The 13,565-nt window shown below is 33.9% G+C and overlaps 1 protein-coding gene across 3 annotated transcripts in view; it reads right to left on the bottom strand.

Moving 5' to 3' along the window:
• Positions 1–1,458: 1,458 nt before the first annotated feature.
• Positions 1,459–13,565, bottom strand: part of LOC110443262 (pro-neuregulin-3, membrane-bound isoform-like) — a 52,155-nt gene continuing 40,048 nt past the window's right edge. For all 3 annotated transcript variants that reach the window (XM_021487380.1, XM_021487381.1, XM_021487383.1), the window contains 2 exons: positions 8,047–8,158; positions 1,459–5,368 (listed from right to left, as the gene is read on the bottom strand). In XM_021487380.1, the coding sequence (XP_021343055.1) occupies positions 5,357–5,368; positions 8,047–8,158 (124 nt within the window). In that variant the 3' untranslated portion in view covers positions 1,459–5,356. The remainder of the gene's footprint in view (positions 5,369–8,046; positions 8,159–13,565) is intronic.

The raw sequence follows: 13,565 nt of genomic DNA, 5'->3' as shown, positions 1-13,565 counted from the left end.
TTTGTATTGAAATGCTGTCTCACATTCTGATTGATACCCTTGTCATTTGTATTGAAATTCTGCCTCGCCTACTGCTCGATACATTTTCATATCCTACAATAAGGTCAATGCTTTCCTTAAAGTTATTGAAAGCTTGTCTTGTATGACGACGGATACCTTCATCACTGGCACTGATGTGACATCAAGCACACATGTAAATGCTTTCGTGATAAATACAACAACTGATATTCCTATAACAATGACAGATTAAAAACGCTGTTGCTTCTAGAACACATTGACTTGTTTAGCGTGTTGAACTCCTTGTAAAGATTATTCTATAAACATGTACTGACAGTCGGGATTACATTCCTCTGCTCGTGATAGAGGTTACATTCCTTTACTGGTTTTGGTAATGTCATTCCTGCACCGAAGTTAGGCATAACATTATTCTTGAACTAATAATGGGAATAACATTTATTGGTGGTAGGATAACAATTACGACTGGACAAAAAATCTGTTAAAAGGACGTCAATACATATAAAACTTAACAATGTAAAAGGCTACCCCACATTATATTATTATTACTTTTACGGTTTCTCGATTTGAAGTAATTTGTTTTACCTGAGACACATTTACTGTATACAAGTGTTCTACTTAAATCGTGTTTTACGTAATTAAGTTTTAAGTGATTATTCCTATTACTTTTTTGTAGCTTTTCACTGGAAATACGTCGTCATTATTAGCACTGATCGTGGTTATGCAGATCGGTATACACGTGTATCAAAGTTGGCCGGTTACATATATGAACTTGAAAGACCTGAAATAATGTATAACTACACATTGATGTTCAAAGATCAAAGACTTTCTTGAGTATTATATTCAGCAGATCAAAATGTAGTTTACTCTCTGGCTATTGCAAGTAGCTGTTCTTCAGTAATGATTTTAATAATGTTTTAATCGTTGAAGATCCATATGCAACCACTATTTCAAAGGGGATGGATGGGCACGCCTAATCTTTATTACCTCTATTTAAGCCCTGTTTTTTTTATCAATTTACTTGTCGTTAGGGAGTGGTCTTTCAAATTGATATCCCCATTTTCTTTAATAGACTCCACATCTTTTCTCTATGCAGGCTACATCCTTTAATCATACAACATTAAACGTCCTTTGTTTAAACAAATTTATTCAAACTCCATTTAGCCTTTCTTGAGAGGTAGTCTCCCAAACGAAGCTTTTAAAACACGATTTTTATATTGGATGATATTCCGAAAGGATATAAGAACACTGACTACATGCGGAAAATAACAAACACCTGTTTTCACATCTTATATTTTATTCTCCCTTAAACCTTTAAAACAAAAATACATACATCACTGAAATATATAACTGTCCTGTTATTTTGATTACATCTGCTTAACAATCTAGTTAGTTATGTCAACATTCTAGCTCATTTCGTATACCTCGGTGTCTGATGTTTACATATTTACATGATATATATATTATTATCTATAGCATCAGAAATGATCATAATGATGTCAGCGATTTGATGTGGCGAAACCAAGTTCATATAATTATTCAGATACGGAGAAATTCACATTTAACACAGGGAACCCTGAGAAACAGGTGACAGAAGTTTGTAACAAGGCGTCAGACGAACTGTAAATGATCCCAGAAAGATAATTATACATCCATATATATAGACCCGATGTTTTAAGTGAGGTTAGTTACCATATTAATGAATGTATCAAACTTTGTTTCTGCTTTCAGGTTTTGGTGTATCAAACAACCAATGCGAAAATATTTTGCATTCTAACATTGGAAATATGATGATATAATTACCAGCGTGGTTGGTGTTATTTCCTTTTATCAAGATACAGTTATACTAATCTTTCTTTGTTTTCTTCCCTCGTAATATGGTTACAGTAACCAGACTCTGAACATCGCAATCCTGATAAAAATAGTCAGTCATTTCGTCTATATTGTGTAACAAAAATACATTATCTAGTATATACATCGAATTCTTAAATTACCTGATATGAATACAAACATAACGACCAGTCTATCCTCAGCATACCTCCTAAGGGGGAGGCTCTCACAATGAAACGCACGCCCAGTCTGTCGCACTCACCTTTCGCTCTCGATTACACACGCCTCGCTTTCATCTACGTCCCTTTCAATCAATCATCAATAGATTGTTTTCCGTTCATTTGAATAATTATATATAACTTGATCTTATACAGATCATACGTATTTATTATATAGTTTCAACGTGAGGATACAAACTATAGTAATTTCGTTTAAAAATCATTTTTATCGTTTAGAGCAGATAAAACATTATTTGGTTTTTAGTATAACATCACTTAATATCATTTTAACTTTATTATCAGCCTTAATTGATAGATACCGCGACAATTTTATCACGTTTAACGCAAACCAATTCATTTTCTCTATCACTCTTACTATTTGGTGCTTTACGATCAGGTTTATGTATCAAAACTCTGAAAAGATCTGGATATCGGTTGGCGCGGGTAATATTTCGGGTGATCAGGTTAGGTTGCGTCATACCTTCAATTTAGTATTATTTGATTAATGTTTGGTGAAAGTGATATAATATAACCCCATTATTTCAATACACGATGCAAATATATAAATATTCCTTTAAATTTAATCGTCGAACTCACAACCCTTTACGAATGCAAAGCCGTATAGTTAATTATTTGTAACTACATTATTTGTAACTTATGGTAAGTCGTATACCAGGAAATGGATAAATTTCTGTCAAACAACTAAATACGGTACAGGCGAATCAAAACCAATAACAAGAACACTTAAGGCTATTTTAAAGTGACAAGATATATATATAACATATATTCTGCTGTACTTTTTGATTTTCAATCGACCATTGCTCAGGTCTTCCTGTATCTGCTTGTACGACTCACTGAGCTACCATTTCTACGTAAGATAACGCTATAGTTCCAATAAGAAGAAAAGTATGTTTCTCGCTGAACAAGAAATCTGACGATAAATCGGATATGCTAAAAGTACATCAAAAATGTATCTAGTTAAACTTGACTTTGGAACCACCATGCATATAACTATTTTTTCTCCCAAAATCCTACTCAGTTTCCTCACTCCCGACTCATCGCATAAACCTGCAATGAGTTGTGTATAAAGCCCGAACGTGATTTCATTGGTCAATCTTCAATGTTTTGTGACGTCATCTACAATTGTCATGGTCAATGGTAATTGTTTGCCTGATCGTAAACAAGAAAAATGCATTCACAAGAGAAACATATTGCATTTTAGAATTTATATCTGAATGTTGTGGGGGAAAAAAGACCCCAAAACTTGAGTTAGGCAGACATGATAACCAATTATCACTAACTGGGGAACCTCTGTAAAATAGTTGTGGGCGCATTTATATCGATCGAAACAATGAATAGCACATGAATAAAATTTGATTTTAAGACGGTCTCCGGCATTTATATTGGTTGGTCTTAACAAATATGCTTGAATACATAACGACATATTTAATACCGAATGCGCTTGTGAGATCAAAAACAATTTGAACAATTTCTTTGTAACGAGATATCCATCGTTGATATCATTCAAAGTTATATAATGAAAGTAGCATTGCTTTGAAGTTTTGTAATACCATAATAATTATATATTTTGATATTATACTTATATCTCAAAATTAAATAAACCTATTATATTTTAATATGTTTTAGTATATACAATTAAAAAGACATTTCTTTACCCATTTAACTACCAAATACGATCAGTTTGAGGGGGGAGTTGCAGCAGTGAGAGATAAAGGCACCGCACAGAGCATATACAATACAAGAATCTGCTGTGCTCCGCTGGTATTTTTATTCAAGATATCCAATTAAGGGGTTTACTACCACCAACAATGCCAAATGGCGTCATAAATAAGGACAACACAATGCAACAATAACGCCACAGACACAGTTTCGTACATTCACTGCAATGGATTGTAAATAGAAAACTTTAACGCTAAATTCAATATGGTTTTCAGTCGATATCTATTCAGCTTTTTATGGATTGAATCCAAAACTAGTCGGTTGATAGGTTATATAATTCTCATGGGCTGATAAATCCGTTTTGTGCCCGCCGATAATCGACTTCCCTTGGTTATTTTCCATTATAAAATAAGTAATCCGAAGTATTATTTATATATAGGCTTATGATTACATTTCACATAGATCTGACAGTAAGTAAGTATAAGTATGTTCTATATGATTTTAAATTCCAGTCTTATCATTATTTTGGTTTGATGATTTAATACAATAAAGTTCCACTAGACTTAAAAGGGCGGCGACACGTCTGTGAAATATCACTGTAAGCGCTGTACCTAGGTATGTCTCCATGATCGACTAGGTGTAATGTGTATGATAGGTTTGCCTATCATCTGTCTCCTTGAGTTCACATCCAAGATATTGCCAGGTTCAGAAAGGCTGTGTTGTAACCTTGACCATAAAATCTTTTGATAAAGAAGTATGATGTCAAAATGAAACTCTTTTCTGTTTAAAAGTAACATTTTCTTTAAAAGATAGAACAGATAATACAGCTGTCATATCGACTTAATTTATATCGATGACAGACAACGAAACACTTGGAATAATTTTTGCTATGTTTGATGACGCTATATGGTTTGGTCAAGGACAGCACATCCGCTCACGCATCACGACATTATCACAGGGATAGGAATGAAGATGCAACGTTCGAAGGGGAGATAACTATACACGGCGCTACCATCACTCTCGTGATCTCTGACATCCAGGACAAGACATCAGACAAAGGTCTGCTTGGATGGAAAGTAAATGCATTAGGTTTGCCAGGAGGATCCTCGTCGACTCTTTGATAATGAAAGTGACCTAGGGATAATGTTCCGAGAACAACTTTAGCTGTCGAAACTTCAGCGTCCGTCACAGTGTGTGTTCCCTGTATAGGAACGGGATATTTGGTTGAAAACCATATTTCACGGTAGAATATCTCTCATATGCCGAGAAATGAGTAGATGGTTACCTAGGTTACACCGTAAACCTGTATGTGTTGCAACTCCATTCACTGGAAACACTGCGCATGTGCGGCACATTAATGTATCACCCTGGCCTCACACAACGGTACTAACGTTAATACACCTGTAGGATGTATTATGCCGTATATGAAATGAAAGATTCAATAACTCCAATTGTCTGTCTTTATCAACTGTGTTACCTGTAAACACTCTGTAAAAAGAATGACTGGAGTTGTTTTTCCTCCACCACCAACACCACCACCACTTTTGGCGCCAATCACCCACAAGTCACGTGACAAGTCCATTAGTATGCTTGATGAGCTGATACAGCTACTATCAGCCGTGCCACTGAAACGAGAGGAACATATTGTTGTAAACAATGGGAATACAATAGCTGTGATGACAGATTCATGGAAATAGATAATTGATATAGCATCACCAATTCTCTAATAGTATGACCCTAGTTATCAGCATTATATGTAGAAACAAGGTAATAAACAATGGTAAAACATCATTCATATACTACAAATATGGCTCAATTTCAATTTAACAGCATCATATACAGATACATAATAATTAACAATTGTAAAACATCACCAAACGCTTCAATTATGACCAAATTTATCAACACTATAGCGATACCCTCATTGTCAGAATCATGCATAGATGGACCTATTTAACATCAATATATAGATATGTGATATTAAACAATGCTAAACAATTACATTATACACTATAAATATAACCTCGGTTATTACATATGTAACACAATATTCCGATGATCACTGTTTTTAACACAAACACAGATACGTTAGAAGTTCATGAAAAATATGTTTATAATGTAATAAAGCATTACATGATTAGCAACTATTTCTATTTGTATTAAGTTATTGGCTGATTGATAGTATGCGTATCAATTTATCAATAAAGAAGTTCATTTCTGCCATTGATTCGTTTTTTTCCTAAACTAATTGTTAATGATATTACAAATGTAATGCTATCGAATGCGTTCTTTTCGAAACATACGATTAAGACATAAACAACCTTAGTGGCACTATGCCTTTATCAAAGCAATGCAATACGATGTTACTATTAGGATATGTGATAGATACTTTTATTACCGGTACAAATAGGAACAAAAAGGTATAAAAGTTAATAAATGTTCCGTTCCATGTTTTTGTGTTTTTAACGTGGGAATTTGATCTAAATGTACTTGATTTATGTAGAAACAACGGCTCATTCCTAGGATTATAAAAAGTATTATCTCCCTATAATATCTATATCAAACACATTCAGGTCTTTTACTGGTTGTAGGAGGGGAAATATGATTCTCATAAATGGATTATGGTGCATGCTTCAACCATAAAAACCATATCCAGATATCATATTCCTAGATATGATCCCATGTTTAGTTTCTTAGATCCATAACACCGCAGTTATATTATCTAAATTAATGGGAAATCGGTTTTGAAATTTGTTACTTTTGTCAGATTTAGTGGTAGCATTTCTCTTAAACGTCATGCAGTGACGAAGAATGTTTGAGGTATATTTTGAGAATGCAGTTATAAGACACGTAAAATCATTTTAGTATTTTAGTATGGCCCATTCCTGAGGAAACTGTTTTTCCCGATAAAGTACCAATTCAAGTATGCTTAATACTTCCGTAGAGAACACTTAAGACAAGCCATTTCCACTGAATCTTGTCACAAGATTTTAAGGATTGTTCATGTAAAAATGAAATTTGGGATATCTTAATGCATCAGGAAAACCAAAAATCTCTAACGACAACTCCCGAAAAGCATTTTTTTTTAATCCTTGTACAATTTCAGGGGCCTCTGTTTAAATATTTTGTTTGTTAATTTTTTTCCCTTGCTTTGTTTTATCGTCTTTGAAAGGTTTGTTTAGTATAACTATAACTCGCAGTATGTCTAAAGGAGGTTTCAAGACTTACACTGAATGTTCTTTGCCCGATTATCGGACATGTGCTAACGCACAAGCTTTGATCGGTGTTTCAGATAAGCCGTAGTGGTGACAGATATTGCCAAATAAATATGCAAATTAGTATAACAGTTTGTTTACCGGGAGAAGCAATAACTTTAGCGTACATCCTTGTGCAAAGAGGTCATACAAACACAATTATATGAAGATATAAGGATTGAACGGGCTTTTTTCAGTGTTTACAACAGCATGACAATAAGTAAATGCCGTTCAATCCTTACATTCTAAATGTTAAGTTATTAGAGACCTAAATATACAAATATCCCCTTATATTTTAGATATCAAAATTATGTGTCTTCAGTGCAAACGAGCTTCCTAAAACATCCCAATACCACCTTAATGTTTGCTTCTGACGGTTATTTGACGTGGGAGGAGAAACTTCAAAATGATGCTGATCAAATTGCTTTCATCATCTATGAACGCAACTTCGTCTGGTTACGCTTATAGAGGAACTTGCAGTGGGATTGTACACATACCGTTATGAAAAAGCAAGGCGAAATTGGAAAGAGAACGGTTAGCTTTTCTCTAGTTAAATAGGAGCCAGATGTTTCAAATATCGTTTAACAAGCAGAAGGTTTTTTGGTTGTGGTACCTTAATGCATTTAATTCAATTATCATTATGTCCTATAACATTGTGTGAGGCTGCCTGTTATATTTATCGCGTAAACGTATTCAATAAGTAGTACGATATTGATAACATTTCATAAGTTTTGAAGAGTACAAATTCGATTCACTGTATGTTTATGAAATCTGCCTACTGTTGTTAATTCTTTATTTGTTTTTTAGACGCAAGCCTTCCGGAGCGCCTGGTCTTATTTCCCTGTACTTTTTCAAGAATCTCGTGTAAATATTTCCTTATCAAATTTAAGTTGGAATTGCGGTTTTCTTGAAACTTCGATATTCTGTTGTTTTTTTCATTTTTTACGTCATCCTAGAAATTTTAAGATGTTTTGCAATATTTGCTAGGGTATTACAGGCTTTGCTTTAACATGTGAAGAAGACGCATTGTAGGTAAGAAGGTTACTTACTCCGAAAGAGAAATGAGTCCTGTGTTCATCGCTCATCCGAGTGTTCATCTGTGTCATCAGATAGTCCACGTCTATCATTTCACACCTGATTCCTGTGTATGGGATTTCACACCTGTACAAATGCAATCAGAGAACACTTTACGTGAACGTGTCGATAAGTGGAACTTACGCAAAAAAAATTAACAAGAAAAAAGAAAAAAATATATACAAAAAATACAACTGGAATAATAAATGTGAAATAGATGAAGAAGAATACATTTCTTGTCTTAAGTTGTATAGTTGTGTAATTTGTTCTCAACGCCCTTTGTCCCCGATTCCCATTAAGATGCAATGCTTTTAACTGTATAGACCTTTTAAAAAATTCTAACGAACTTCATTTAAGCTGAGACCTATATCATTCATCATAAATAATTCTAGTCTCATGTACAGCAAGGTCATCTCAGAATCTTACATGTGCGCGTTTTGAATCAAATTAAGATAAATTTGAAATAGTGATTTATTACTGTTAACGTCCTAGACACTTCGGAAAATCTGTGAAGCTGACTCGAAATGTATCATGAATCATTTTTTTTTCCAAATAGCGGATTTGATGCCAAATGTCGTGAGTGTTGCTGACGGAACAATGTTACGCATACGAGACCAATCAAAACCATAGACATTTCTGAAGGAAGTGTAACATAGAAACGTTGTTAATGTCAAATATTATGTATCAAGCATATCATAAAACGACTATTCCAGAGGTTATTGGTATTGCTCATCCTTTCCGAATGCCAATGGTTTATGAACAATGTTACAACACTGCGCTGACGCTGGCAATCTTGGTTTTTACCAAACCATTAGCTGATGAAGAATATAAAAATAAGACAAACGATAGTACCCAATGCAATATCAAGAAATAAGTATTAAATACATTATCTAGAAATATGTATTAAATACAGTATTTCTAAATGTGTCTCTATCTTCTAGTTGGACATGATACAAGCAGATACAGTATCTAACAAAAGCTGTTGAAGAAATCGTTCTGAATGCCTTTTTATCTTTCTGTTAGTTTGTTTGTTTGTTTGATTTTGTTTAACGTCCTATTAACAGCTAAGGTCATTTAAGGACGGCCTCCCCTGTGTGCAAGATGCATGTGTGTAGTGTATGTGTGTGTTTTTTGGGAGGCTGCGATATGTTCGTGCTTTCTGTTAGACAAACTGTATTATTTCTCTGTAACAAATGATTTTCAAACTTATTATGGTAACTTACGTCACAACTGAACAACAGCATTGGTTTTGGACTTTAACTCATTATTTAAGTAAATATAAAATATACTACAGCTTAAGCATACAAGGATATATAAGAAACTTAGGTTCGGAACATGAAACTGGAATCAACAACACTCTTCACCAAACAGAGATTTATCATAAACCAAACAAACCTTAAGGTGAAATCAAAGTCTTTGGAACGTGTAATGTGTTTCACATGAGGCAATAATCATGATGACTTTTGTCAAGTCCAAGTATTTCAGTTGGTCCAAGTATCTAAGAGACTGTCATTGATCTTGCTAGATACCGAAATACCTAAGTTGAACATACAGTCATCATGAACAAATGTTGCCATTGCATATGTTGACGCTTCCCCTCTTGAAACTCTATATAAGTAAGTTGTATATCATCTAGAGGCACAATCGGCCGAAAGTCTTCATTGTTAATCCCGAACATATTTCTCTTAGATCACCTGTCTTCAGTCGTCAGAGTGCCTCAGATGACGTGCTGACTGGTTAAGTACTGCAAAACTTTTATATTTCGGGGAGGTATTATTTGCGTGGCCTAAAATGATAAAGGATCCATGATCCATGAAAAATGAAATTTGTTTTGTTTCCGTTCTGATAGAGATATACTTAGGGCTATTGACTATTATCTCCGTGTAAGTGTGTCAGGAAAAATAAACCTTTCAACCTAGGAAATTCCACGCTATACGGCATCTTTCATACATCAGCTGAAATGTCTTGTTAAACATTTTTTTATGAGAATTTTCCTATTGACGAAAATGATTCACCGAAAAACGATTGAAATATGTTAATGAAAGAGGCGAAAGCAATTCGAAACAAGACGCCATTAAGTAAGAGTTGACATAAGACGAACGTTAGCATGCAATTTTGAACAGATCGGTATCTCGAACCAATTTAGGATTTCCCTTTAATGAGTAACATCTCAGTTCTACAGTAAAAGTGTTACATTACGTGTTTGACATACATCGTTTAGGGACAGGAGTCAGACCTATTTAATTAATATACTCGTTATTTACCACGTTGATCAGTCAGTGATACTTATCAAATAAGTTCCAAGGAAAAATAAAGGTTACATAGATGTCGATAAAAAAGGCAATGTCCGCTTGTATTCAAGTTGATGAATTTAATTGCCACTAAAACGAGCAAAGACATGTTGCTATCTTTGCTGCCAATCTGTTGACGGCTTCCAGTTATGCCTGTCAACGATTTCCGTATGTTACAATATCACACGACGAGGGCACTTCTCCAATCCAAGCACCACTTCAAACCCTTACCGCCAGCTCGCCATATTCCTTTGTGATAATATTTCATTGAAATTAAAGTAAATCTCGTTTAAGATGGGTATTGAAGATGGCCGTATAAGGGAGGAAAAGTTACAAGGAATAAAGTACTTGTAATTTAAGATGAAGTAATATCATACAAATAATGGCAACAGTATGGCAACAGCACATTTAATAACATTTAAATATTTGTTTAGCAAGTGAGTTTGCTTTTGAAACAAAAGTTTTCTGTGTTTCGAAAATAACCTGGTTCTTCATCATCAGCAATGTTACAGATAACGTTCAAATATTTTAAACATGCGGCAGAGCGATGTAAATATCATAAACTTATGAATTTTATTTGAAGTGTCAACCTCTTTAATTTCTTATCTAGGTCACCACGTGTGATTTTAAGATCAACATCCTTAACATGTACTTGCACCAGGCCTCTTCCGTCCATGATCGTACACATGTAATTCATTCCTTTGGATATACGAGTATACGTTTTTTCGTGGCTGTAACTTGCATTAGAGAAGGAGCAGAGTGAGGTGTGTTATATATTTAGCAGCTCTTTGTTGCCAAAACAACCAAATTAAACCATGAAATGGTAAACACATGTGACTCACACTCTTAGAACCAGCGCCCTTTGAAATCAAAGACGCTCTATTTGTAAAGGAAGATTCTTCCTTTTTACCGGGTTCAAATCTATGATTATGCAACAATAAATTCTACAGTTATATGGGGTGGCTTCCATCGGTAAATATGCTCATTCGGAATGGTCTAGATTTTACATTGTGACGGCATTTCGAATCATATGTCTTTTCCCTCCGAAGCTATGAGCGTTCCTGTCGACCTCTAATCTTAATTGAAAGCACCGAAAGAATAGACAAAGCATCTTCTTGTTATTTAATTGTGTCAACGAAATTAGAAACTTCCTGAACATCAGAGCTATATTATTAGTTTATATTATTTGTCTTTTGCTTATAATTACATTCACTGGGAAAGCGTAATACATTCCATCTGTCTTTTATTGTACCTACAAAAAACAAGTTGCATAATCAACATGATTAAGTTTTTGCCAAAATGTGCACTTGAAAAGACTCGGTGTTTAATGGTGATCTATTGCACCGGGAAAATTGAATGAAGTCACTAAAGCAGACAAGCTTACATGTTTATGTCTTCTCAGTCTTTTGGTAAACTTAAACGATTTCTGTATCGTTCGCCAATGCGTTGTTAGATAATGAACATTAAACACCAAATAAAAGAACAGATACATCAACAATAAAAAGAAGCAGACAAACTTTGATCGATTTCTATTATATTTGACGAGAACACGAATTGATTCCGATTTCCACTTCTCTAGGAATATTAATAATTTACGTCAAAAATTGTAGGGTTTCCTATCTTTACACTGTGAGGTTCCTTATTAAATTTATGATAATAAACTACTTTTATTGATAAAATAAAATACTTCTTTAACCATTTAACATCGATTTGAGAAGTAATTAAAATGAAAAAAAAATAAAAAAAAATATAGGAAAGTATATCAACATTGACATATTTGCTTATATTGGATCACACAGCAAACATTTTAACAAAGAATATGGATAAGTTTTAAATTTTACGCGTGAAATGCATGTACGTATCTATTACATCTGCAATTTATTATTCCAGATTATTTATCTTTAAGAGGTTTTTATAAGTACATTGTATCATTATGTTGATATATAATATTTTACGAATCAATTGTGCATGGTGTACGATTAAATGTAAATGATAAAAAAGATAAGCATGTGAATATCCCCAAACACACGTACATACTTATCAAATTAACTTCCTAAAAGTTTGAAAAAAATTGAGATAGTTGCACGTGTTACATATTGCCTTATAAATTATAAGTGTACGACATATAGCACGCGCTGCTAATCAGCTACACGATGGAGTCTAAACACTGTTACTTATTGCGGCACGTTCTATCCAGCGGCAGTGAAGGAAATGCGTCTCCAAAATATACGCTTCATTATACCTTATATATCTTACCCAAACTTACAATTTAAGGATTCCAATGTAAATGCACTTTTCAATACAGTACAGTAACCCTCCTTTCAATTTGTTTTGGATATATTAGTAGTACAGTTTGGCCAGGACCCGTCTGCTGACTATGTAGCTCGGATGGTCAGAAAGACAGTATACAAATAAAAGGTCCAGAGTTCGTATGTGTACACTACTTTTACCTTTCTTTCACGAAATGTCGACAACATATGGTTTTATTTTCAAAAATGATTTGTCAAAGATAAATTAATGACATAAAGTATGTTTCGTTTACGTAGTTACAATATACGGCAATAACAAGGGCTCCTTAAGAGGAAAGAGGGTTTTCCGATAGAAATACAACAATATGATACATACTAAAGCATTGATTAATATCATTTTCATTACCTATATTGAGGGTGTGACAGAGAAATTTCTAAACTAATGGGTAACTTCTTAGTTGTCAAACCCTCAGCATAGACGCGGATTAGATAACCAAATAATCGCTCGTAGGGTTGGAGATCACTCAAGGTAGGGAATGATTGTTATCCTCCAAATATTTCTCTGTTGTAGTTATCAAGTTCATAGCACTTAAAATGAGTCGTTTGAAATACGGACCATAACGATCAGAAATATACAGTCTCAAGTTCACTCACCCGCACTTTGTAAGGCTTCTCAAAGGATAACATGATATGTTCAATATATGGTTGTTTCCTTTGGAGCTATTCACGCCCCTTGATATAAGACTTGTTTTATAATGATAATGGTAGTCATCTAGAGATGCCTTCTATTCACATCACAGTTTAACATCCATATTAACTATCACTCTTTGATGTAATGGAGTATACATATTTTGATTATTTTACTAAAAACATCTCATTAAATTTAAGAATCAAATTCATAAATACTAAATATTCATTGGAAAGAATATATATATATATATAAATAAACCGCGA

Source organism: Mizuhopecten yessoensis, unplaced genomic scaffold, assembly GCF_002113885.1.
Source record: "Mizuhopecten yessoensis strain PY_sf001 unplaced genomic scaffold, ASM211388v2 scaffold716335, whole genome shotgun sequence".
Taxonomy (NCBI): domain Eukaryota; kingdom Metazoa; phylum Mollusca; class Bivalvia; order Pectinida; family Pectinidae; genus Mizuhopecten; species Mizuhopecten yessoensis.
This window is presented reverse-complemented; position numbering and strand designations above follow the sequence as displayed.